This window comes from Mus musculus, chromosome 1 (assembly GCF_000001635.26).
Source record: "Mus musculus strain C57BL/6J chromosome 1, GRCm38.p6 C57BL/6J".
Lineage (NCBI taxonomy): Eukaryota > Metazoa > Chordata > Mammalia > Rodentia > Muridae > Mus > Mus musculus.
Window position 1 is genome coordinate 63,287,268 of NC_000067.6, and position 27,574 is coordinate 63,314,841.

The 27,574-nt window shown below is 38.4% G+C and overlaps 1 protein-coding gene and 1 non-coding gene across 11 annotated transcripts in view; one reads left to right on the forward strand and one right to left on the reverse strand.

Moving 5' to 3' along the window:
- Positions 1 to 27,309, forward strand: part of Zdbf2 (zinc finger, DBF-type containing 2) — a 114,219-nt gene extending 86,910 nt beyond the window's left edge. For 2 of the 10 annotated variants that reach the window (XM_030243195.1, XM_030243196.1), the window contains exons 4-6: positions 3,413 to 3,515; positions 7,649 to 7,779; positions 15,373 to 27,309. In XM_030243195.1, coding sequence (XP_030099055.1) covers positions 3,471 to 3,515; positions 7,649 to 7,779; positions 15,373 to 22,678 — 7,482 coding nt within the window. In that variant the 5' untranslated portion in view covers positions 3,413 to 3,470 and the 3' untranslated portion in view covers positions 22,679 to 27,309. Of the gene's footprint in view, positions 1 to 3,379; positions 3,516 to 7,648; positions 7,780 to 15,372 lie in introns of all 10 variants that reach the window. The other 8 variants (NM_001285936.1, NM_001285937.1, XM_011238607.3 and 5 more) reach the window with 6 other exon arrangements.
- Gm23448 lies at positions 13,013 to 13,116 on the reverse strand. Its single transcript, XR_003949196.1, has one exon. It is a non-coding gene; the product is annotated as a U6 spliceosomal RNA (small nuclear RNA).
- Positions 27,310 to 27,574: the final 265 nt, after the last annotated feature.

The following is a 27,574-nucleotide window of genomic DNA, read 5'->3' on the forward strand; positions in this document are numbered from 1 at the left end:
ACATTTTCTTTTGATTTATTTAAGAGCAGTTTTAATTTTTCTGTGCTTGTGCAGCTTCTAAAGATGCTCTTGCTAGTTTTATTCAGTTCTGATCAAAGATACATGTGCTGATTTATTTCTAATAGTTGAGAATGTTCCACAGGCTGATGAAAATAATGCTTATTCTATTGGTATTGGATGAAATGATTCTGTAAATGTCTGCTTGGCCCTTTTGGTCTTTAATATATAAACTATGATATCAAATATCAGTTTCTAGTTTTTGTGTAGATGATATTTCCATCGATGGAAGTGGGGTTTTGAGTCTCATTACTGTATTAGAATCTCCTTTTAGATCTAATATATATGCATGTGTGTATGTATATGTGTATATAGATACATGTATGTATCTATATACATACACATATATTGTTGTTGATTTGTGTTTGTATTTATTTCCTTTTGTTGGATTTCTTTTGTCATTATATCTTGTCTCCCCAGTTTTTTTACTTCAAGTCTATTTAGTCTGATACAAATGTGGGTATTCCTGCATGGGTTTTGTTTACATGGTATGCCTTTTTCTGTCCCTCACTGTGTGTGTTACTGGGGGAGTATGTTTCTTAGAGCAGTGTATCACTGAGCCTTTAAAAAAAAAACCCTATTGAGCCAGCCTACATCCTTTTGTTTTGAGACTGTTTATATTCAAGTTTATTATTGATAAGTAATGATACATTCTTGTTACAGTTTTAGTGTTTTTTCTTCTAATTTTTGGCATATTTTTGTTCCTTCTCTTCCTCATCTTTGTGGTTCAATGACCTTCTGTTTATGGTTCTTCCCTTGTGTATCTGAACAACTATTGAGTTTTATATTTGCACATTTTTTTATGATAGCCATTGGCTTTGCTTCTATTGTAGAGCTTTAATAGACATTTCTTTTAGGGATGGATGATCTGGTGACAGGGAATTACTGCTTTTTGTATTTGAAAAGATTATATTTCTCTTGCATTTCTAAAGGATAACTTTGCTGGGTATAGTATTGGTTTCTTTTTTTAATTTTCATTTTTCAGGACGTTGTATATTTCTTATCCTGTAAGGTTTCTGCTGATAAATTTTCTGTTAGTCTAGTTGGAATTACCATTTACGTGATTTGATGCTTTTGTGTTGCTTTTTTTTTCAGAATTCTCTTATTTTTAGCAATTTGACAATGATGACTGAGAGATCATCTTTCTGTACCATAACAAAATCCTTGAGATAATTAACTTATGGAGAGGAAAGTTTTGTTTTGGCGCTGTTTGGAGACAATTCAGTCTGTAATCGATAGGTTCTATTACTTGTGGGCTTGTGGTGAGACAGCACAGCATGGTAGAAAGTGTAGTGAGACAAGCTGTTTACTAAATGTCTGGGATGTGAGAAATAGGTAAAAATTACAGGACTTTCTTTGTAGTCACTGGTCTAAACCTCTAGTTTTAGACCTCCCACCTCTTAAAGGTTCTAATAGTACCTAACTGAAGACCAACTTTTCAATACATGAGCCTTTGAAGGACTTTCTTGGTCTCATCCTGTAGTAGATATAACCATTTTTGGTCAAGTTTCAGAGATCCTTTAAATAGCCATATCTTTTCTAAGATAGAAAGTTTTAAGTTGAATAGGTTTTCTATCTTTTAGAACACCAATAACATCACCATGTGCTCATTTCACCATCTACACTAAATGCCATAGGCCTTATTTGTTCTTAATCTTTTTTCTAAGACTGGATTACTTCAGAAAGGCAGACAGAGTCTGATAGGGATTGTATTGAATCTGAAAATGAATTTGTGATCAGGAAGTATATATTTTCATTACATAATGTTCCTTAAAAACCTTTCCTCTTAGCCTTAGGCTTTCTAGTGTACAGGTTTTATACTGTTACGTTAAATTTATTAGTATTTTGATGCTATTTTGTTAAACTCATTTTTGATTGTTTATCTCTAGTATATAGGCCTACAATAGCACTTTAAAGTATTGATCTTACATCATGGAACTTTGTGGAACTTAATAGCTCTAAAATTTTTTGAGATCCTTCCATATAGAAAATAATCACACCAGTTTTTTAGTCTGGATACTCCTTTTCTTCCCTTGAGCCTCTCTCTGTAGTTCAGTGGATATCAAGTAGACGTGATGAAAATAGATAGTCTTCTCTTTCCTGATCTTTGAGAGAAGCTTTCATTCTGTCAGATATGATACAGAAGTGTAGTTTTATATAGAGGACCTGTTAGGTTTAGGAAATGATCTTCTGTTCCTAGATTGTTGAATGTTTCATTATAAAAAGGTAGAGGATTTGTCCCATGCTTTTCTGTGTTTCTTAAGTGTTTTTTTTGTTTTTCTTAGTGTATAAGTGTATTAGCTCATGGTGCCATAATAAAATGTGGTAGTACTAGATGGCTTGAGGAATCTGAATTTTTTTCTTTCTGTTCTGAGGCTAGGGAGTTCAAGAGCAAGGTGCTAGTGGATTGATTGATTGGTTGGCTGGTTGATTTTCCTGAACCATTATATATAGAGATTTTGACACAAGTATTCATTGTAGTAGCTACTTTTTTCTGATTAGGTTTGTCATTCAGAAGTGTCTCAAGTTTTTCTTCAGGGTCTAGGCTGAAATTGTGTCATAGATGGAACGGTTCACAATGACATTCTGGTTTTGTAAATGTTGAAGTGTTTTATCTTAGATGATATCTAAGATAACTATAATATGTAAAAATTCTATGTGGTGGCATTTGTCTTGTTTATCTAATAGAAATCACTTAATTTCATAGTAATAAAAAACTTTTTGGGATTTTTTTAACCCCTCTACCCTTTTTCAAAGAAAATATTTTTAATGCTGGTCATAAACATGAGGCAGAAAATAAATGAAGTCTCTTTATCTTTCACTTATGATTGATAAATTGTTTCATTACATGACTGGACTTGTTGAACCTTTAGCAATCATAAAAACATTGATTCTTTAGCTATAGGTTCTATTCGATAACGATTTTATTTATTTATTTTTTGCTTAGTATTTAAAATAATTTTTATTCATTTGGACACTCTTGTACTAAATTGGCATTTAAAAAGATTCTGTTGATGACAGCCAGGATAAGTTATACTGACGTTGAAAGCTTGGAAAATATATATGTGTGTGTTGTGTGTGTGTGTGTTGTGTGTGTGTGTGTGTACACACACACACACACAACACACACACACATATATATTTATATATATTTCAAGGCTTTGGAAAACTACTAAGGCAGTGAAGAAGTATGGGGCCTAGATCTAGTAGAGTATTCAATAGAAAACAATGGGAGCCAAAAGAAAGAAAACAACTGCCAACCTAGAATCTCTACTCAATAAGTATAACTTTTCAACGTAAGGTAAAATAAAAATATTTTCAGGAAACAAAAATTAAGGGAATTTGTCACCAGCAGACCCTCACTAAAGGAAAAACTAAAAGGAGTTCTTCAGGCAGAAGGAAAATGATTCCAGATGGAAGCTCAGAGCTATCAGGAAGTAATGAAGAACAATGGACAGGTAAATATGTAGGCAATGAATAAATCATGCTTGTGGGATTATCAGCGATGTAGGTTGGGAGGGTAGTAAGTGGAGTTAATTTCTAAGGATCTTATATTGTTTAAGGAGAGAATAAAGTAGGGAGTAATTTTTAGATTTTGATAGTTCAGATTTGTCATTCATTCCTACTAGTAGACTAGGAAGAACGTCTGTAATACTAAGCTAACAAAATGGTGGAAATTAGAATAATAAAGCAGAGGAAGAAAGAAGAGAGAAAATACCCATAAGAATATTAAATAACAGACTACTGAGTATGCTCAAGTAAAAACAGACTTACTGTTTGAATTAAAAATATGTTCAATGACTGTGTGTATGCGCGTTTACTTCCATGATAGAGTACTTGCCTGCTGTATATGAAACTGGGACACCTCAGTAACTCAAAAAAGGAAAGATAAAACTATATTTGCTACTTTATGGGAGGCCCTATCCACAAAAGTAAGAAATTAAAAGATAAAATGATGAAGATAATTGGGTAAGAAGATAAAAGGCAATTACCATAACGTGATGATGGCTAGAAAACCAAAAATAGATCAACCATTAGAATTAATGAGTGAGTTTAAAAGTGTGTTGGAACAAGGTGTGGTGGTGCATGCCTGTCAACTCAGATACTGAGGAGGCTCAAGTCAGATTGATCATTTGGTTCTGTTGGGCATTTGAGATTAGCCTGGGTACCATTTGGATCCTTTGGCTAAAAAAGACAAACAAAAAACCCTAAGGTGGTTGGACCAATAAAAAAAGTCTTATTTCAATATGCAAATACTCTGCAGAAAATGAAATTTAAATATACCATTCATAATAGCATAAAAATAACATTCTGAGAAATAATTATAATAAATATGTATAAAACATTCATCTATAATCTGTGAACACTGAAGGCTGAGGATTTAGCTCAGTGATAGCATGCCTACTTAGCATGCTTTTTTAGGTCCTGGGTTCAATCCCCAGCAATGGACAGGAAAGGGACTTAATATTTTTATAGATTGAAAGAGTCAATATTAAAAATGTCCAGGGCTGGTGAGATGGCTCAGTGGGTAAGAGCACCCAACTGCTCTTCCAAAGTTCAAATCCCAGCAACCACATGGTGGCTCACAACCATCTGTAATGAGATCTGACTCCCTCTTCTGGAGTGTCTGAAGAAGCTACAGTGTACTTACATATAATAAATAAAAAAATGTTCAGTTTTCCCAAATTGTATGTATCCAATGAAATTCTAGTGAAAATCCCTTACATTACAGTGAAAATTAAACCATTATAAATATGGAAATAAAAAAGAGAACTAGATGATGTTAAAGAAGACCTGAATGAGGTGTATCCCTCTAGATAAATCCTCTTACTCACCCTTACTAAGGCAGGCTTGGTGCAAAGTTAGAGCATAGGAACACATGCCAGTGGCAGATAAATGTGTGTATCTGAGCTGTGACATAGGTGACACTGCAGAGCAGCAAGCAACAAGACTTTGTCTAGTAGATGCTGTGATGTCAAGTGAACACCTCGTTGGGAAAAAACGATTCTGTATGTAAAAATTATTCCAAGATGTGAATGTTTTAGGTAATATAATAAAGGAACTAATAACAGACAGGAGAAAGTTCATGACTGATAAAGAAGAGCTTTCGGCTAACAAGAAGCACTGAAAAAAAAAACTGTTCTGGGATGCAGTGAAATTATGAAAACAGTAGATTAAGAAAGTAAGAAGATGAGCTACAGAAATGAAGATGATGTTAGAAACATACATAATTGAATGCAGAAACTGTGTCCAGAATAAACAAATTCTATAAGATAACGAAGAAGATATCTATTTGAAAAACAGGAAGAGGAGCTGGTATGGTGGCACATGCTTGAAACCAAACATTCTGGAGACAGAGGTAGAAGGAATCCCAGTTCAAAGCTAGCCTGGACTGTATGATGAAGACCCTGTCTTGAAAAAAAAATCATGAAAAAATTTAAATGGACCCATAATTAAGGAAATGATCTGGATGGCCAGTAAAAATGATCATCAAATTTGTGGATTAAGGGCACAATATATGATACTGAACACATTCCACAATGTGTTCAATGTAAACACAGTCCACAATAGCTAAAATGTAAAAAACAGAATATCAACTGTTGATAATAAAGTAGAGCAATACAAAGATAAACTGTTGATTGCGGCCTACATCGTTCCAACCACTTTGGAAGACTAGATACTGAAGATGAACACACATGTACTATATCACACAGAAGGTCTACATCTAATAATCTAACTCCTCAAATGTGCTGTCATACCAGACAAATAGCAAGGCTCTTTGCAGCATTATGATTTGTAATGTCTAAATGCTGAAAAAACAAAACCCTAAAATTTATCAATGTGTAGAATAGCATAGATTCATACAATAGAGTACAGATGTATGTGAAGGTGAACACAATACAGTTAACTATTGAATAGTTTCATAAATGCAGTGTTGAATGAGAGGTGCTTAGTGCAAAAGAATACATGTTGTGTGGTGTCATTTTTAGAACCTTTCAAAACTTAGTATTGGAAATCAGGGTTATAGTTACACTGGGGGAAGAGGGAAGGGGTATTAGATTGGTATGGGGGCAGTAAAGGGATTTCTAGGTACTTATATTCATGGATAGATGGTTATGGATGTGTTTATTCAGTGATGGTTTGTGTGTTTTATGTGACACATATGTTGAAAAATTTTTAAGAAAGCCCTGTGGGGCGTGTATAATGTGGTGGCTCCTGCAGCGTATACAGTTGGTTCTCCATTCCCATTGCTCTTTTTCTGTTTGCCTTAGCATAGAGAGGACAAGGTTGGATTTTAGTTTAGTGTTTTGGCTCAATGTACACTGTGTTTTATTACCAGCAGTCTACTCTGGTGATGGCACTGGACAGTGGGGGAGTTTATAACAAAGGATTTGAGACTGTTACTTAACTGAGCTTGGGGCTAAGGTAACATTGCAGAAAAATTCTCATGTCAACAGAGGAAATAATTTCAAGGGTCAGTGGTCAGGAGCTAGCAACATGTGGTTTTTTGCTTTTTGTTTTTAAATAATATCTTAACTATGATATATTAAAACACAATTTTCTTAACTATTTTTAAAGAACATATATAATTAATATACCATTTATATTAGCTAATTGAAAAAAGCACATAAACTATAGTTTGCCTCACATTCAAATCCTGGCTTTGCCATTTGCTGGGTAACAGAGCTTAAGGCGGTTTGCTTTAGTTTGCATTTTTTTTTTTTTTTTTTTTTGTGCCCCACTCTCTTTATATCAAAAGAGGGCACTATTCTTGCTGAGTGAAAACGCAGGGAGCTTTTGAGCTGGAATGAATAGCCCTGTGTGTGGCATATGGTACATTTCCCCGCGTTAGATCCCTCCTTATCCCATTGCCAGCCTACTAATGCTGCATCTGTGCTAAAGCTCGAGACTTTAATATGCTTACACTGATATCCTGCTAAGGCACGATTCTTCTTAAGCACTGACGAAAAACAAATGAACTTTTTTTTGTGTGTGAGTTAATCTTTGTTCTTTTTTAGTGCCACAACCCAACCCTGTTCTCTCTTTTCACAGTTTTTTTTTTTAAGTTGTAAAAACACTTACTGGAAAATATAAATATTTTAAGAAAAATAAAAAATTATCCATAAGTATATCACTTAAAAGTGTACTTTTAAGATTTTAGCACATTTTCTTCCATTTACTTGTCTGTATAATTTTAAAACTAGTTTAAGATAGGGCCATATGTATGATTGTTGATTCCATAAAAATACATAGTATTTTTATGTTATTATGGTTTATTATTTTAGGCAGCTGCATGGTATTCCATCGTAGCATACATTGTAATGTAAGGTTATTGTTGTGGAGCCTCCAGGCTTTTTGCTATATGGTATGATAAACAACCTTTTGATGTCATCCTTAGGAATGTATTTAGAGAAATATAACAACTATATTTAAAGAAGACATACTTAAATGGTTTTAGATGCATATAGTAGAGGTGATGTATGGAAAGACTATCAACTTATATTTCTACAAGGAATACATTCATGAGTCCATCTTGTGTTACCATGAATAACATTACTCATTTAAAATACCTACTGGTTTCTCTTTATAGCACTTGTTTAGTTCTCAGCACAGAAGCCTGACCAGACAGAGCAGACGTCGGACAGCTACTAATAACACTCTGATGGAACGCTTTTTGCAGGATGTTCTGCGACACCACCCATATAATTACCAAGACAACAGGTAAGATAGTTCAGTGGAATGTTAATATCTCTGTCAGTGGTATATTCCACCCACCTTTATCATCTTGATGTGTATCCCAGGACTGGTCTTGCCTGTAAATGCTTTGTAGCCCAGACTGGCTTCAAACTGTCAGTTTCTCCACACCTACCTAGCATTTAAAGGCTGTATTTGAACTTTAAAAATGTGATGTACAAAATAGTTCTGCGTTTATGGAACTGGGGATTGAACCTAAGGGCTCAACCATGCCAGGCAAATGCTTTACCATGGATGCACTCCCAGGTCTGTAGTGAACTGTCTTATTTAACCAATAAAAAGAAATCATTGGAAATGAAAGTTAACCAGATAAAATTTTGATTTAGGGCTAGGAGAAAAGTTAGCACTTACTGAGTCCTAAAATGAAAATTTATCTATTAACTTCCATTTTAAATTGTTTGTTGTACTTACTTCTTTAAAGATTAATTTGTGTGTGGGGTACTGGAGTGATGGTTAAACAGTTACGAGCATTTGCTCTTGGTAGAGGACTTGGGTTCAGTTTCCGACACCTACATACTGGCTCACAATGAGTCCAGGGAATCTGACAACCTCTTCAAACCTCTGTAGGCGTGCATGTGGCGTACATGCATACAGGCAAAATGTTTACATACATATAAGAAGAAATACTTTTAATTTTTAAAGATTGATTTGTGTATATGTGTGTGCATGTGAACTTGCATGCTTAGTGCAGAGGTTAGTGTTTTCTGGGGCTAAGCTGGAAGCCAGCAAGTCTCAGTGATGTCCCCTGCTTTTTACCTACCTCTGAGCTACTTTTATAGGTATGTTCAGAATGCCTAGCTCGTTATATGGCTGTTGGGATCCAAACTTCGGTCCTCATGACTATGCAGCAAGTACTCTCAACTGCTGAGCCATTTCTCCACCTTAGTTGTTTATATGACATTTTACTATAGGTCTGGGAGGGTAGCTGAGTTGTAGAGTGCTTGCTTCCCTGCCAGTGAATGAATCCCTGTCCTCAATCTTCAGCCCCACTAATAAAAAACTACTACAGAAAATATGGACATAATTTTGCTTTTTCCTAAGTAAATGTCTTAGGATGATAAGTAATGTGTCATTAAGGGTTTTTTTTTTTTTTTTTTTTTTTTTTTTTTTTTTTTTTTTTTTTTTTTTTGGTGTGTAACAGAGTTAAATACTGGGTGGAGGTGGAGCAAAATGTTTTGAAAGATTAGTAACAAAAGCTAGGTGATAATAGGACAAGATATTACAGTAGAAATCTGAGTCGGTTCAATCCTGGTGGAACTGTGTGCTGAATAAGTGGAAGAAACACTGGATTGAGTGGTCTCTCAGTCCTGTCAGTATCTTGTTGTCTTGTATGTCATGTGTCTATGTGGGAGTCAGAGGACAGCTCACAGGGGCTGGCTTTCTGTCAATGCTGGCCATGGTTTGGGACATCACACACAGGCTTGGTGATAAGACATCTTTACCCTTCAAGCCATCATTTTGGCCTTCGATAACCCCCTACCAGTCAACTTGTTTTGGTTATTTTAATAAAAAGGAAAACCTGATGACACTTTAAGAGTTAATAGTTAATGTTCTAGGTTTTTAAGAATCAGATTATAACAAGCATACAAGATAAGCCAAGTGGGACCATATCTATGCAGAATTAGCTGAGGTACATTCCAGTGGTGGGAAAGGAAACTCATGCTTTGCAAGGTACTAACCTAGAACGTAGAAAAGTTGGAAATATTTTAATGGGAAAATGTTTTTTTTAAAATGCTGTTTCTTTTTTTTTTTTTTTCTGAGACAGGGTTTCTCTGTATAGCCCTGGCTGTCCTGGAACTCACTCTTTAGACCAGGCTGGCCTCGAACTCAGAAATCTGCCTGCCTCTGCCTCCCAAGTGCTGGGATTAAAGGCCTGGGCCACCACACCCGGCTCTAAAATGCTGTTTCTTAATAAAAGCTGGTAGAAAGATGAGATTAGACTCACCATGGGATCATACAAAAGACTTTGATTTAAAAACCTCATAATCATTTCTTTAACAAATACACTTGTGCAACTGTCTTTCTTTTCAATTTCTGTGATAAGACACCATGACCATTAGAAAAGAAATAATTTATCTTAGGACTATCAGTTCCTGAGGCCTAGAGTCCAGACTATCATGGCATCATGGCAGGGAACATGACAATAGGCAGGCATGGTGCTGGAGCTAGTATCTGAGAGTGAACATCTGATCCACAAGCAAGTGGCAGAGAGGGTGGGGGATGGTGGGCAGGCTAACTGGGAATGGTGTGGGTTTTTGAAGCCTCAAAGCCCATCCCAGTGACATACTTCCTCCAGTTTGGCCACACCTCTTAATCCTTTCCAAACAGGTCTACCAACTGGGGACTAGTTATTCAAACATATGAGCCTGTAAGGGAGGCGGGGGACTTTTTTGTTCAAACCACCATAGTAACCATTTCTGTAGTTTATTTTCACAGGATTTGAACTTCTAGGCTAGAGTGTACAGGTTATTATAAAACAGCAGTTTTCAACATGTGGGTTGGCTAAAAGATCATTGGAAAATACAGATATTTACACTATGATTCATAACAGTAACAAAATTACAGTTATGAAGTAGCAACAAAATAATTTTATGATCAGGGGTCATCACAAGATGAGGAACTGTATTAAAGGGCCACAGCATTAGTAAGGCATAGAACCACTGTCTTTTAAAAAAACTTTATTTTAGGATAATATACCAGGTTTACTGAGAACAGTGGAAAACTGATAGAAGAAACTCTCGCCCTGACTATGGAATCTAAAAACAAACATAGTGCGGTTTTCTAAAATAGGAGCTGCATTTATGGATACTGCTAGCTTGTCTATAGAATGTCACCTTTCGTCATCCAAGCTCACACACTGCATTGAGTGTCCTATTTCCTTACTCTCCCTTCAGCTCTATCACACCATTATTATTTGTTTACTTATTAAGACTGTAACACTTAAGCAGGTGGATGGTGGTTCACACCTTTAATCCTAGCACTCAGGGAGTCAGAAGCAGGTAGATCTTTGAGTTCAAGACCAGCCTGGTCTACAGATTGAGTTCTAGGTCAGCCAGGGATATTACATAGAGAAATTCTGTCTCAAAGAAAACCACAAAAAACAAACCAACCAAACAGCCAAACAAAAGACTGGGACTCTTTTTTAGGAGCAGTGACCATTTATTTTATGGAAAGCATCCTAATTTAGACCTTTCTGATGTTTCCTCACGATTAAATGGATGTATCCATTTTTGGCAGTAATAACCTCAGAACAGAGGTTGTATCCTTTAGAGAACATGGTGTCAACATATTTAATTGCTGGTGATGTTTTAAAAAAATTGCTAAGCTCCTTTAGCTAGAATACCAAGTAATGCCTTTCACTGACATTTTAATATGTGTGTGCCATTTTAATTTCCTTGAATTCACTCACTACTGCCCTTTGTGTTTCCAGTCCTGCTAGTACATTCTTCAGACATGGATGGTGGTAAATTGATTACATTGGCTAAAAGCATTGTGTGGCAACTTACCCACTGAGCCATATCACTGGTGCTTAAAGCTCCCTTTTAACTTAAGAATTTATGTAAAAGGGTTTCTGTTTGTTTTTTTTTTTTTAACTTTTTTTTTGTTTGTTTGTTTTGTTTTTGTTTTTTCAAGACAGGGTTTCTCTGTACAGCCTTGGCTGTCCTGGAGCTCACTTTGTAGACCAGGCTGGCCTCGAACTCAGAAATCCGCCTGCCTCTGCCTCCCGAGTGCTGGGATTAAAGGCGTGCGCCACCACTGCCCGGCTTTAACTTTTAATAGTTGTATATTTGTAGGGCTTTTTTTTGTGGTAAAGTGGCAAATGACTAGAAATTGAATTATAATTTGTTAGTATTAAATATAAATACAAATACAGGTATATGTAGAAGCATCTAGTTGGCAGTTGTCTATCTTTTCTCCCTCTCATTTTTGGTTCCTTAAATTTTCTGCATTTTTTAAAGAGTTATCAGTATGTTGTGATAGACTTTAAAACAAATGGAAGTAATATATAGTTTTGAAAATGCAGGAGGTGAAAGTGGTCTTTGCATTATTATTTCGTTGCTTAAGAGTCAATGCTGTTTTTTTTTGTTTTTGTTTTGTTTTTTTGCCATAGTGTAATAATATATTAGTGACAGGTATAATTTTTATTTCCCACATTCCAAATTAGTATTAAATAAAATGACTTATGGAAGGGATGGAATGATGGCTCAGCAATTAAGACAACTGCTCTTGCAGGGACCCAGAATAATTCTGAGCACATTCATAATGTCTCAGAACCACTTTTTACTGCAGTTCTAGGGTTTCCAACACCCTCTCCTGACCTCAATAAACACAAGACACACACAGGCAAAACACTCACACATAGAACATCTAAAAACCTTTTTTAAAAGATGATTTATGCAATGATTGAATTAATTCTGATGTGTTAATAAAGGGTCAGTTTAGGGGCTTAGTGGCTAAAAGCACCTGCTGTGTTTGCAAAGGACCCAAGTTAGGTTCCCAGCACCCACATTAAGTAGTTCACAAACTACCTGTAACTCTAGTTCCAGGGACTACACTTCCTCCTGGCCTCTACAGATACCAGTGATACATGTTGTATGTGCGTACACACACACACACACACACACACACACACACACACACAAAACTCACATAGAAAGTCTTTAGAGCCAGGCGTGGTGGCGCACGCCTTTAATCCCAGCACTCGGGAGGCAGAGGCAGGTGGATTTCTGAGTCGAGGCCAGCCTGTCTACAAAGTGAGCTCCAGGACAGCCAGGGTTATACAGAGAAACACTGTCTCGAAAAACAAAAAACAAAACAAAACAAAAGTAAGTCTTTAGAAAAAAATAAAAGCAGTTGGAGACACATGTTTTTCAAGTTTAAAAAATACTTTAAAAAATTTTACCCATTTTCTTCTTCCCTTCTGTTTGTTTGTCTGTCTGTCTGTCCTTTTCTTTCTTTTATTTTTATTTTTTTTAAATTTTTTGAGACAAGGTCTTACTATGTAGTCCTGGCTAGCCCAGAACTCACTATGTAGACAAGGCTGGCCTCAAACTCACAGAGCACCACCACACACAGCTATATTTTCTAATTTGTCTAGATATTCATATTGGTTATTATAGTGGTAGAGATTTGTGTATCACTTTTTATGGTAACAGATTATTTTATTATATACTTAATAAAACATCAAAAGCATAAACACAAAAATATGGAACACTTCCCAAATTTGCACATCTTCTTTGGGCAGGGCCAATGTTAATCTCTGTATCATTTGAATTTAAGTATATGTGCTGGTGAAGTGAGCACCTGTTGTTGGTTTTTGAGACAGTGCCTCATAATATATCTCACCATGGCCTTGAATTTGATATCCTCCTTAGTCTCTTGAGATTACAGGTGTTTGCCACCTTGCTGTTGCTAAGCTATAGAGCTGTGTTGTATTGTGCAAGAGGCCAGAGCTTAATGCTGAGTTTCATCTTTGGCTTACCACCTTATTTTTTGAGACAGTCTCACACTGAACTTGGAACTACCTGTTTTGATTAGACCTGTTGGCTAGTGAAGCTGTGGGATTCCTCCAGCCTTCACTATTCTGTGGTCTAGATGTACACTGCCTCTCATGGTCCTGGTTCTCATGTAGATGCTGGGGAATCCAGACTCAGGGCCTCAGACAACAGGCACTCTACCATTGCAGCCATCTCTTCCAGCCTTAGGCTATAATCTTTTAAAGGCAATTTTAGCAGAGAAATTAAAAAGGGCCAATAAAGAAGGTTTTTATAAAGATGGGCATAGTGGTGTAGGCCTTTAATTTTAGCACTCAAGAGGCAGAGGTAGGCAGATCTCTGTGAGTTTGATGCCAGCCTGGCCTCAAACTTAGCATAGTGAGTTTCATTACAGAAGGGATACATAGTAAGACCTTGTCCTCTCCAAAAAGAAAAGGATCTTTATAATATGACCTCACTGAATTGACCTAATATTATGTTTCAACATTAGTCTGGTACATTTATTTTAACTAGTAAACTCATAATACATTACAGTTTATTCCTTGTTCACAATTTTTCAGTAATTTTTAAAAAATTTATTTATTATATGTAAGTACACTGTAGCTGTCCTCAGATACTCCAGAAGAGGGAGTCAGATTTTGTTACGGGTGATTGTGAGCCACCATGTGGTTGCTGGGATTTGAACTCGGGACCTTCGGAAGAGCAGTCGGGGCTCTTAACCACTGAGCCATCTCGCCAGCCCTTTTCAGTAATTTTTAAGTTGATTTTTCAAACTAAGAGTTCCTAGTTTGACCTTTTTCTGTTTTAGGATATTCACCTTATATTAGCTTATCATACCTTAGGCCTCTTTTATCTATGATACTATTTTTTATGGGGCTAACTAAGATGATATTGACATTTTGCACTAGAAGTTGCTGCTAATTGAATGCTTCTTGAGAGCCAGCTTTTCTTTCTTTGAATTTGCTCAAGTGTCTACCATAGAGTCTACTACTGAGTTAGAGAACCTTTAGTATTTAGGAGGTGATTGCTATGACTGAAATAAGATTATGACAACATTTTTAGGACAACTGTTTATCTATATGAAAGAAGGATCCCTAAAATGTTTTGAATCAAGCTTTTTGTGCTGATGGCAGTGAGTATAAGAGATGAACTGACAGATTTTTCAATAATGAAATTTCAGATCTTTAAAAAAGTAATTAAAAAATTGAATTGAAAATATAGTATACATAAATATAATTCAAAGGAACATTCAAAAAATGATTTAGTCATAAGTCTAAAGGGTACGATGGTACTGTGTCTATAATTCTAGCTACTTGGGGGAGCTGAAGTGGGAGCATTGCTCATCCAAAAGAAAGGTCAGCCTGGGCAGCATAGCCAGATCATCACTTCCTAAAAAAGGAGACAAGTTCTGGAGAGGTGGCCCAGCAGTTAAGAGCACTTGCTGCTCTTCCGGAGGTCCTGAGTTCAGTTCCCAGCTCACAGCCGTCTATAATGGGATCTCATGCATTTCTTCTCATGTGCATAATGACAGTGTACTCATAAACATAAAATACATAAATTAATCTTTAAAAAAAAGAGAGAGATAAGTACATATTCCCTTTGACACTCCAGACTTCATGTTCACTTAACTAAAACAGATAGGACTAGCTTCTTACATGTGCTTGTACAAATAGAATTAACTGTATACAGTTAATTTTTGACATAGCTCTTAAAATTTGAGGTTGTAGGGATCAGACCTAGGGCCTTGCACACACTTGGCAAGTGCTTTAGCAACTGAGTGACATCTTGAGCCTCTGGGTCAAACTTTGTAGTGTTTACTGTGATAACTGAAAAATGGATATCCGAGACTTATTTGCAGTTTTGTATGTCCAGGAGCCATTTGTTTATGAAAGAGCAGTTTGTGGATTTATTATATCTTCTATACTAACTAACTTCCTAAGGTCCATGGAGTGTACAATCTGGTATTCCTTTTCCTCTAAGAATGGTCCATAATAGAAAGAAAACAATACCATGGATTGTAAGCAAGAACTAGGATATCTTAATGTTTTCTCCCCTTCTTCTTTAGATCTGCACCAAATGAGCCAGAGGCGGCGGCAGCAGCGGCAGCAGCAGCAGATCCTGGATCACCTGAAGTGGTGGTGGTTTTGGATGATTCTGATGAGAAGGAGGATGATACTGCAGATAGCGGTGCAGAGAGGAACTCCGAGGATTCAGGATCTGTTGAAGAGATAGATTATAGACCTGGTACTTCTCAGGAACACGCAGAAGTTGCAGTTCGACCATCAGTTATTCAAAAACTGGAACGGGGACAGCAGCAGTCCTTGGAATTGGCTCATAAAGTTGAGAGTGGTGTGAAAAAAGTTAATTCAGTCGGTGTTGTTCAGGCTACAACTAGTGGAAAAAAGTTAGTGCGTCCCCCTGTGATTTGTAATGCTCCTGCCAGCTCTTTGCCTAGCGGCTCTTTCGAGAGACCAGTTGCGGCTAACAGTGTTCCTCGGTTAGTACTGGCAGTTGCTTCAGATTCTTTTCCAGCTTGTGACACAGAGAACCTTGAAACATACTTTGACTCCCCAGATCAGGGCCCTAGCAACCCATCATCTCAACCCAAAACTAAAGACCCAAAAAAGAAACTAAGTATAAATTTAGACAAATTGCTTGCACAGAGAAATCTTAGGGCTAAGGGTGCGTCTTTTTCCCCTGTCGTACGAGTCCGTGAGCTAACAGGTTCTGAGCTTTGTTCTGTAAGAGCTGAGTCTTCTGAGTTAGAGGCAGGTACAGCAGGAAACCCGAGGGAGACTGACACACTACCAGAACAAGCACGTGAAGGTGCCATTCCAAAGCGTCGTGAGGCATCTCGTTCAAATACAGTTCGTCCCCAAGAAGAAACACGTTTGGTTCTTAACAAGCCAACACTTCTGAAACAGAAGCGCTCAGTGAGTTCTGAAGAGAGGTTCAGTTGTGGGTCTCGTCAGGCAGTACCTGGTCCTTCCCAAGCTGCTGTACGTGACTTAAGTCTTTTGGAGGAGGAAGTGGAGGAGGAGAAGCAGGAAGAAGAGGAAGAGGAGGAGCAGGAAGAAGAGGAGGAGCATGAAGAGGAGGAGGAGGGAGTTGACCAAGAAGATGCGAGTTATGAATCTAGAGGTTCTGACATGAGTTTTGATTGTGGGTCCTCTTGTCAGTCGCTGAGTGCCCTATCTGAACTGACCGCCAGAGAAATAAATGTATCAGAAGAAACACATGCTTATTCTCAGCCTAGGAATGAAACACCCACTGTTTCTGGAGCAACTTCAGATAATGGTAGCAGTTCTCGTCAGGTGATTACACAGAACATACAGCTCATTAGTCTGGTTGATGAAAGCTATGAGTCTAGTGGCTCTGAAGTGAATTTTGATGGTGATGACTCACTACCGTCAACTAGTCACCGTCCCCCACAGCCCGTGGAAGTAGTAGTGCCCCTTCGTTTGGTTGACAAGAGCTATGGAAGTGGTAGCTCTGAACCATGTGAGGATTCCGGGTCCTCAGCTGATGAGACTCCAGCAGCATCAAGACAGCAGAATCCTGTGAGGAACACCCATGCAAACCTGGTTGATGAGAACTACGGGTCAAGTAGTTTCAGCTCTGACAGTGATGCAGCTCTGGACCATCCCCAGGTGCCTGTTCAAGAAGGAAGCCCCAGAGGCAGAGCTGTCGGACAGGGAAATGAAGAGCAGCCCAGTAGTGCTGAAGCACATCCTGAACGTGATGGTTCTCTTGAGACAGTGGCTCATGAACTCCAGAGAGAATCACAAGAAATAAACCTTCCGAACCAGAAGAATACCAGCCTTGGGGATATGAACTGTGAGTCTCATGGTCCTGAAGTGGGTTTTCATGCTGATGCTCAATTAGAGGCTGATCAATCTCCAGTAAACCCTGAGGAAGTAGATCTTGACCTAGAAAATCAGAGTGTTCACTCTGGCATTTCTAACCTAAGTTTTGATTCCAATGCTTCTTATCAGTCAGCTAATGATCAACCTCAAGGGGCTTGGGGTGAAGTAAATCTCGATGAGTTAAATGTCGACATGGAAGTTAAGAGCAATGGCTGCTCCAGTTCTGAGTTGACATTTGATTCCGATTCCCCTCTTCTGTCAGTTACTGAGCGGTCTCTGCTGGATTTTGAAGGATTAAACGAAGATGACTTTAACCTGGAAGATGAAAACTGTGTGTCAAGTAGTTCTGACATAACTTTTGATTCTGATATTCCCGATGACTCAGTAGCTGACCAACCTCAAGTAGCTGTTTATGAGGAGGAACCTGTTGGTCTGGAAAATAAGAGTAATGAATCTTGTGTTTCTGGAATAACATTTGATTCTGATATTCCTCTTCATTCAGGAAATGATCACCCTGAAGTAGCTGTTAAAGAAGTAATCATTAAGGAAGACGAAAACGTTCACTTAGAAGGGAAGAATGACAATCCCAGTGGTTCTGAAATATGTTTGGATTCTAATGTCCCTCTTCATTCAGTGACTAATTCTGATGTAGCTGTTAAAAAGATAAATCCCCCCAAAGAAGATCAGGTACAAATAGAACAAATTGAACAAAAGGAAAATGAACCTACTGATTCTGAATTAAATTTGGATTGTAACTCTGTTAATTCAAAGCCCGGATGTTCTGAAGATCCCATTATATTACGTGTTTCTGAAACAAGATTGGATTCTCATGTCCCCTTTCAGTCAGTTATTCGCAAATGTGAAGTAGTTGTCAAAAATGTCTGTCTTCAAAAAGAAAAGCATGCTGAGTTAACAAGTAAAAGCACGGAATCTCATTCTGAAGTAAGTTCAGCTTCTACTGCTTCTCACCCAGTGACAGAACCTTATGTAGGTAAAAAGGCAAAGAGAAAGACAAAGCATCTTGAGGAAGTCAACAGTGATGATGAATATGGTGGCTCTCAACCAACTTTCAAGTTTGATGTTTTTCCTCGGACAATGACTGAAAAACCTCAACCAGCTGCTTTGAAAGAGGGCCATGCTGACCCAAAAGATAAAATTACTGAGCTTAGAGGGATGGCCGTAAATGTGAATACTGCTGATTGTCTTGATTCAGTCCTTAGCCAGCCTCAGTTAGCCTCAAACGAAAACTGTGTTGAACTGAAAGACACCGATGGCAAACCCAGTGACTCTAAAGCAAGTGCTGATTCTACTGGCCATTTTCACTCCCTGCCTAAACAAGAGTTCGATGTGGTTTCAAAAATGAACGAGTGGAAAAAAGAGGCAAAGGTTCTTGAACAGAAGATCAGTGATCTTATTTATTCAAAAATAATACATGACTCTAATGTTTCTTTTCGTTCTGCAATGGATCAACTTGAACTAGCTCTTAAACAAATAAGTCTTGGTAATAATGACCAAGTGTCCTTGGAAGATAACAGCCAAGATACATGTTCTGAGACAAATTTGGATTCTGGTTTCTCAGTCCAGGCAGTAGTTGAACCACCTGAACCTGAAGTAACTGTTTTGGAGCCTGAACATGTTGAACAAGAAGGTAGAAATAACGTGCCTTGTGATTCTGAAGTAAGCGTTGATGCTAATGGCTCTGTCCAGTTAGAGGCTGGTCAGCATAGTGAAAGTGGTGAAAACAGAAGTCAGAAGGATACAGATGACACAGAAGGTAAGAGGGATGATGCTCAGGGTTTTGGAATTACATGTGATTCCAATGTCCCCCAGCCATTGGCCGGCCACATTGAAGTAGTTCAGGACATTGACCATTGGAAGGATCATGTTGACTTGGAAGATAAGCTTGGTGAATCTAAAAACTCAAAAGTAAACTTTCATTCTGATGAACCACTTCAGGCTGTGACTAACGCAACACAAGAGCCTGTTGAAGAAATAAATTTACCGAGGGGACGTGCTAGTCCAAATGGTAATGGCTGTGAGCCCTATGGCTCTACAATAGTTCCTGTTACGAATGTCATTTTTTGCTCAGTGATTCAAAAACCACAACGTTTGCAAAAAAAGTGTACCAGTTTGAAAGAAAACAGCAGCAATCCTTGTCCTGAAGTAAATGTTGATTCCTGTGATGGTCCTGAAGTGAGTGTTGATTCTAATGATCCCTGTCAGTCAGTAGCAGGCCACCTTCAAAAACCTGACAAGGAAATGAATCTGAAGGAAGACCATATTTACCTGGAAGATAAGAGCTACAAGCTAGTTGACTTTGAACCAACTTATGATTCTGACGATCCTGTTCAGTTTGTGACAGTTCCATCTGTAGAGGCTGTGTCTATCAAAGAAGTAAACTTGCAAAAGGAGAATCCTGATGACCTAGAAAATGAGAACTTTCAGCCATGTTGTTCTGAAGTAGCATGTAATTCTGCTGTTCATCTGCAGTCAGAAGCTGACCCACCTCAAGTGGCTTGCAAAGAAGCAGACCTTGACAAGAAAGCGCTTGACATAGAAGACAAGGGCAGTGTAACTTGTGTGCCTGAAGTGGTGTATGATTCTGACGTCTCTTTTCAGATAGTAGTTAACCAGGTTCAGACATCAGATGGAGAAACAGACTCACCACAGGTGGTGTTTGTGGATGTTGTGTCCAGTGATAGTGACTGTGACCGGGAAGTAATTTCTGATTCAAATATCCCTCTTCAGCTAGAGCCACCTCAGATGACTGTCAAAGAAACCAGTGATATAAACACAGATTCTCTTGGTTCTGCAGCAAACGAAAAGTACTATTGTAAATTCTGTGGTTGTGATTATGAAGCCTCTCAGTCAGTGACAAACCAATCCAAGGAAAGTTTTAAAATAATAAACAGGAAAAATGACTATATTATCCTAGGCGATTCTACTTGTCCATCTTGTGGTCATGAACTCAATTTCAATGTTGATCCTTCTGATCAGCCCACTACCTGCCAGTTACAACAGCCTGATCGTAATTTTATTGACCCAGAAGATAAGAACTTTGGATCTAAATGTCCTAAAAGAAAATTAAATTGGGAAGATACTGCTCATCCAGTGACTCACCAACTACAGAAAACTGGAGAAGCCACCAGTCTTCGGAAAGATCAAAAAAATAGATTCAAAAGAGATAGGGGCTGGGAATCCAGTAGTTTTGCAGGAGACCATGCTGCCTATGCTGTGTCAGTGATTCGCCAAACAGCTTTGAACTCCTGTGGATCTGAGCTAAACTTTCAAGATGATACCTTCTATCACTCTGACATTGACCCACCTCAACCTAAGAAAAAAGGCCAGGGTAAGAAAGTGACTTTTGACTTGAGAGTAACTAAGTATGAATATCCACCAAACCCAATGTACGGGGAAGGAGAAGAGGTTGCAGAAGATGATCTTAAGGAAGTAGTAGTTCATGAAGCCTCACCTCAGGGTCAGGCTCCTCCATCAATTGTTGGAAAAACATGTCCTCAGGGGAGAGAAGATGATGTGAAGACAAACACACAGGCATGTCAAGGTTATTTCTATAGTTACTATGATGGTGGCTCTGAGACCAAGAAAATTCTTTTGGGTGAAGAAGAAAAGACCATTAGGTCTGACCTTAATCAGAACACCACATCAATTCAACATGTTAAAGGTAAAGTTGGAGACACTGGTGACTTTTCAGTGGACTTAGGTAAACAGTCTTGTTCCTTAGCAGAGGGGCTTCATCAGCAACATGGGCAGGTGACTTCTCAGAACCAAGTAGAAGTGAGATGTGGAATTCAAGCAAGTTCTGGGAAGAAAAGGAAAATTACAGAACAAGAAGAGGACTCACCAAAGAGGAAGTGTTTCCACCATGATAGCCAGAAGAAGAAAAAGGCTCAAGCTGGGATAACTGAGCTACCTGAACCACAAACTAAAGTTTTAGAGCCTGTACAGCCCGATTCCTTGGTCTATATTTTTTCTTCTCTAAGTATGAAGGAAGATCAGTCTTTGAATCCACCTAAAACAAAGCCTGGCAGTGACAGTGATTTGCCACATATATACAGTTGTAGAGAACACACCTCTTCTGGCCCACGACGTAAGAGAACTGTAATTAATCCTCCACAGAACCTAATGGTACCAGAAGTTGGCATTGATCTTAATAGGCATGACCCAAAGCCCAATGCAGGAGACGATAGTGCCAAAAGACAAAACCTGGTTTCAACATCTTTTATGGCAATGCCGAAAAAATCTGTGTTAAAGTTCCAGAGGACCAATCAATCTTCATTTCTAAAAAAATCAGAAGATGTGGGTGCTACTCAAGTTCCAAAGGATAATTTCCAGCAGACTCTTGTAAATCGTGATGGTGCCAAAAAATTTCCCAAATCAGTTAAAAAGGAAGATCTTGAAAGTCAAAATCAAAGGAAATTTTGGAAAAAGAAGATGGTTGCTGCAAATAAATTATGCCTCATCAAAAATGCGTATAAAACAATGGTTCTCCGGAAAAAATCAAAACTAGCTTCAGAAAAGCTGGCTATTTGGATTCAGCTGAAAGCGACCGACATCATCAGGAAGTATGTCTCTAGATGCCATGGTCTTATGCCCCGGAGGCATCTATCAAAGACTGTTCTTATAAGAATGCAACTGAGGAAGAAGAAAATAGTTGCCAGGAAGATAAAGGAAGCCAAGAGAGCAGCTGAAGCACTAGCGCTCAAGCTCTCGCGCCCCTCGTGTCCCCCGCGGGCCCCGTGCCCCCCGCGGGCCCTGTGCCCCCCTCGCGCCCCGTGCCCCCCGCGGGCCCTGTGCCCCCCTCGCGCCCCGTGCCCCCCGCGGGCCCTGTGCACCCCTCGCGCCCCGTGCCCCCCGCGGGCCCTGTGCACCCCTCGCGCTCCGTGCCCCCCGCGGGCCCTGTGCACCCCTCGCGCCCCGTGCCCCCCGCGGGCCCTGCGCGCCCCCTGCCCCCCACGGGCTCTGTGCTCCCCGCGCGCCCCGTGCCCCCCGCGGGCCCTGTGCCCCCCTCGTGCCCCGTGCCCCCCGCGAGCCCCGCGGGCCCCGTGCCCTCCGCGGGCCCCGTGCCCTCCGCGGGCCCCGTGCCTCCCGCGGGCTCCGTGCCCCCCGCGCGCTCCGTGCCCCCCGCGCGCCCCGTGCCTCCCACGCGCCCCGTGCCTCCCGCAGGCTCCGTGCCCCCCGCGGGCCCTGTGCCTCCCGCGGGTTTCGTGCCCCCCGCTCCCCCTGTGCGCCCCGTGCCCCCCGTGCGCCCCGGTTCTCCCAGCTGGTGCTGAAGAGCAGTTGAGCACTACTGCAGGACCTGCAGAGCTGCCTGCTCATCTTTCCAATGCTGGAGGAATAAAGCGCTACAGGAAAACTTACTTCCGGAGAAGGAAGAGACTTCTTCCAGTGAGAGAATATGACCTGAGAAGCTTGAGTTCCACAACAAATACCGACAGGATGGTGACACGGCTTGCAAGCAAGTCGAAAAGCAATGAGGCAAAATAAAAGTGCGCGTCGCGTCGTAGCGGATGGAGACCTCAGTCCTTCACTTGGATGGAACACATTTGAGACTTGAATGCACATACTTTTCCCAGCTTTGGTGGGGAAACTGACCTTACACTATTTTGCTACAGATATTATTTTTCGGAGATTTTATATTCATTTAAAATTAGTGTTTAGGGTCCTTTTTTTTTCTTTTAAAGATTTAAAAGCAACCTTTGTCCCATTTATGTAGAAGAGCTTCATCTTAATTTGTCTCATAATTTAGCATACTATATAGAATTCTGTTCCTTAAATCATGTCCTCTGAAAATCTTTCGTGCCAAAAAGTTATAACACTGGGAGAATGAACATAGCAAGCTTATTAATTTCATCTTTTAAACAATTGGGACCGATATCTATTTACTTAGTTACCACACTTCCAAGTTGAATAGCCAGTAGGTATTCTAACTGGATAAATAAAAAGAGCGACATTGTGCTATCTCGGTTTTCAAGTATCTCAGTTTTGTGATCAAACGATCACAAAAATATATAACTTCTTTTTCTTTTAAAGTCATTCCATAAAATATTTAATCCAGTTTTTTTAAGCACCTGGTGAAAGACAAATTCTTTTTCATTTAAATTGGATCTGCAGTTCTGTAGCTTTTCTCATTTGCACACATACCCACAGATCTTTTTGTTAACATTATTAAGTCTTACGTGGAAAAGATTTTGCAAATGTGAATAAGCTTTGAAGGTACCTTTTCTCCCTTTATTAGTAATCTAAAATGAAAATCCAGGTAATTTTATCATCTTATTTACTAATATTTTGGATAACATTTTTAAAATGATGAGCTTAAGCTGTTGGTTTGATAATGGCATGTGGACTGGCCATTAATTGTCATTAGTGAAAAACTTGACATTTCAGAAAAATTAAGTTAAACTAGTAACCTAACTAGAGACCTACTTTTCAAGTGAAAAACAGTTTATACATCAGTTTATCTTAAACTATCTAATTATATTAAACTAGCTAGATAGTTAAAGGTTAAGCCAATTTGACATTTTGTCTTAAACTACCTAATTGAGTTTAACAGTTGAGATAAAGAGCTTGGATACACAGTGTGAACCTCTGTGGTACTTGAGTCTATTCCTTTGAGGGTCATTGACTGAGCTGGTGCAGATGCATCCCCTTTTCTTGTTCAGTCAAGACCTGGATCTTTTTCTGTCATTGATGTTATGAGGAAACACGAAGTTTCCCTTTACTGTGTAACTACTATATTTTATTGAAACTAGAGTCAGTGTTAAGATGTGTCTTGATTTCAGAGATAAAACTGTGTTACCTTAGAATTAATGAAATATCAACGTGGTTTTGTTCCAGGGGCCATTATTTAACCTGTGAGTCGTTAATGGTGATACTATAGTCATCTCTTTACTTCTAAATATAAGTGGTAATTATATTGCAGAGTGGACAAATGTGCTTTTTTAGTCGGCAAGTAACGTGTTTAATTTTTTCAACCTTGCCTCTTTATCTTACAAACATTTTAATTTCTTTAAAACATTCTTAATGGGCTGCTAGTTTTTTTTTAAATCCTCAAAATTTAATTAAGGAAGAAAACTCTTTCACTGATTATGAAGTAAACATGAAAAAGTATTCTTTGTAGGTATTAATGTCTTTTGCAGCTCCCAGACACCATTAATAAACACTCTTGTAATGGAGGTTAAAAGTGAGAGTTCATACCTAAATAACCTACCATGTAATTATGCCAGATTATATCTATTGTGATTATGTCCCGCAATGAATATTCAAATAATCAAAATTTAAAGTTAAAAAATTCATAATTTGGAAACTTGTCTAAGGACCTTTTAAAGGGAAAGCAAGGAAAAAATTAAAATGTAAAATTAACATCACCAAAAATATAAAAATGTCTGGTACAGAAATTATGGCTTTGTTTAGCATTTTGCAAATATTTACTAACTTCTTGTAAGGATTATTATTTTAGACAAGATTGGAAACTTACTTAAAATGGTAAAACTTAAGTTAAAAGTGAATTATTTTAGAATTTGATAGGATATAAGATGTGCCCCTTTGTCTACATAAATGTTGATTTAATTTTCAGGCTAGGTTGAAACAATTGGTTATTTTGTGTAGTCAAGAGTGCATTATATTCTTTCAATAGTAATACATCAAATTACAACCATATCATTTCATTAATCTTGTCCCTTTTAGTATCTTGAATAGATTTTTATTGTGATTGTCCTGGTGAAACAGTGTGTGGACAATATTGTGTAAAGAGTGGTTTTTTTGCATTTGTGCATTTTAAATTATTTATGTAACTAGGGCTCTGAGTAACACGTTTTGTTTTGTTTTGTTTTGTTTTGCTTAAAGAAAAGCTATATTTAAATATTCAAATAATTATATATTTCCATGTAAAACTAATGTGAAGACCGATGTATTTTTTATAATGCAATTTAAAGTGTAAACTTGTTTTGATGTTATCAAGATAAATTTATTAAATATTGAAATTTGTGTGTACTCTCTCCTAATGTTAGAACCTTTTTCTGGAAATACTTAAAAAGAATCAGAGAGTAATTAAGGCTGAAGTAATTCTGTAAAAGGCCTGAGAGATGATAAATAAGAGAATGCAAATGTTGATGCTGGCGAGAAAATTGTTTAACCAAAGATACATAGGTTGTACTCACATAAGTAATTATTTCAAAAGATTAAACAACCACTAATTTGCCTGGAGGAGTGATGGGGCAGCTGTTTGACTAGCACGCCTGCACTGAAAGGATTGAGTTCAGGAGGCAGGATCCATACCACCATCTGACGCCCTCTGGGAAATGACCAACCCCAAAGCCTTCCATCTCTCTCCGTGTCTTCTGGTGCCATAGCATCTGACAGTGATGACAGGATGGCATGGACAGGTGCCTGAGAGAATAGTGACATAAGTGCTTCTGACCCTAGAATTACTGACTTGGAACATTTGTTGGTCAGGGATTTTCGAGTGAGAATTATCTTCCTATTTACAATGAGAAGTTACTACTTTTTAGTAAAGGACTTTTATGTTTAGAAACATGGAATTATAGAATTATACACCAAAATGCCAACTCAAGTAAATTCAAAGTGAGGAGACATAGCTTTTTTTCATCTCTTACTCAGATGAACTCAAATATTGAGGGAAAAATTAGTTAAAACATTTCCCTTTCTTCTTATACTTCATGTGTGTAAAGTTCTAAGTGTTTTAAGCCATGGGCTTAATTTTTCAAAATTATTTGCTTTAAATAAAGATTGAATTCAGGATAAAGTATAGTTTGTTGCTGGATCTTTATATTATTTCTAGGTTTATTTATTTTAATGACTTTTAAACCTGGAAATCAGTTTATTTCCCAGATTTATTATTCCCAAATTTAGTATATGTACATATTGAGGTGATCTTGAGTACAGCACAGTGTCCCAAACTTTAACTGTATCATGTCCCTTGATCTTTGTATTTGGGAGCCTTGTTGGATACTATAACGATCACTGTGAAGTGAGAACATTGAGGCATAGAGTAGTTAACCCCCTTCCTACCCGTAGCAATGGGCCATCTTCTAGTCTCTATCCCCTTAGAGTCATCTTCTCTGTTTACTTCATATAAGCAGTACCTTTATGTTTCTCTCTCTCTCTCTCTCCTTTGTTTCATTTATCATGATTAGGTGTTTTGTTGTTGGTTAGTTGGTTTTGAGAGTCTCCTAGTTATAGCATGCTGAGCATTTTGGGTTTTAAAATTACTTTTTAGCAGTTAGTTTTAAATCTACTTAATTTTTTTTATATATTTATGCCTCTGAGAGTTGAATCCAGGGCCTTGTGCATGTGAATCAAGTGCTCTGCTGCAATGTACCTCCAGCTCTCAGTCTTGAATGACACCACTACCAGAACCTTTCTCTCCTGCCAACAGACGGGAAAGCCAGCAGGTGCGAGGCTAGCTTTGTTCCCTGCATGGTTCTTATTATCTGATTCCTCCTCAGATCCAAGACTGGACAGCAGAGTTGCCTTTTAGAGTGTTCCTGTGGTTCACTTGAGTGTTGTATGCTCTCGTGGCCTTTGACTCCTCTTTACCTACCCATCATGCCACTCTTCCCTGTGCTCAGTTCTCATTTTCACCATCAACACATCACCTCATGCTCTCAATCCTTTCACGGTGGAGTGCTTGCAGGTAACTGAGAACAAGAACCAACAAATTGCTGGGTTTTAATCCAGTTGTGCCACAGAGCCAGGAAGTGTGTTGGCAGCCTCTTGGTTAAGTTGCTCTCCTGCATATTTAGATACTTACTGTCAAAATCAGGAAGTCAGCATTGATCTCACCTATCTACTCTGCAGACCGTAGTCAAATTTTGAAAATTATGTCAAAATGCCCCTTGTAGGTCCTGGATTTGATCCACAGTTATGGACTTCATAGATACTTTGTTGTTTCCTCAGTGTGGAGCAGTTTCTCGCCTGTCTGTACTTGGTAGCATGGCATTTTGAAGGTACTGGTTTATTTGTGGAATATCCTTGAGTTTGAGCTTGTCTGATGTTTCTTTGTAATCTATGCATTTTTGGAATTTGAAATTTGTGTTCTCAGTGTGTATTAACAGAAGCCATGTGATGTCAGTTTGAATAAATGTGGTGATAGAATATATTATGTGTTTGTTTTTATTTTATATAAAAAAAAGCCATTTGAAGAACCACAGAATGGGGGGGAGGGGTGTGCCTCAGAGGCTTTAAGAAATTAATTTATACTTAAAGTTTTCTTGGACCTGTTTATTGTATGTGTGTTTGTCCACATGTGGAGGTCAGGGGGGCAGTTTCTTCTACCACATAGTTTCCAGGATCAAGCTCATGGCGTTAGACTTGGAGGAAGGTGTTTGCACTTGCACACCCATCTCACAGATACTTTTGACA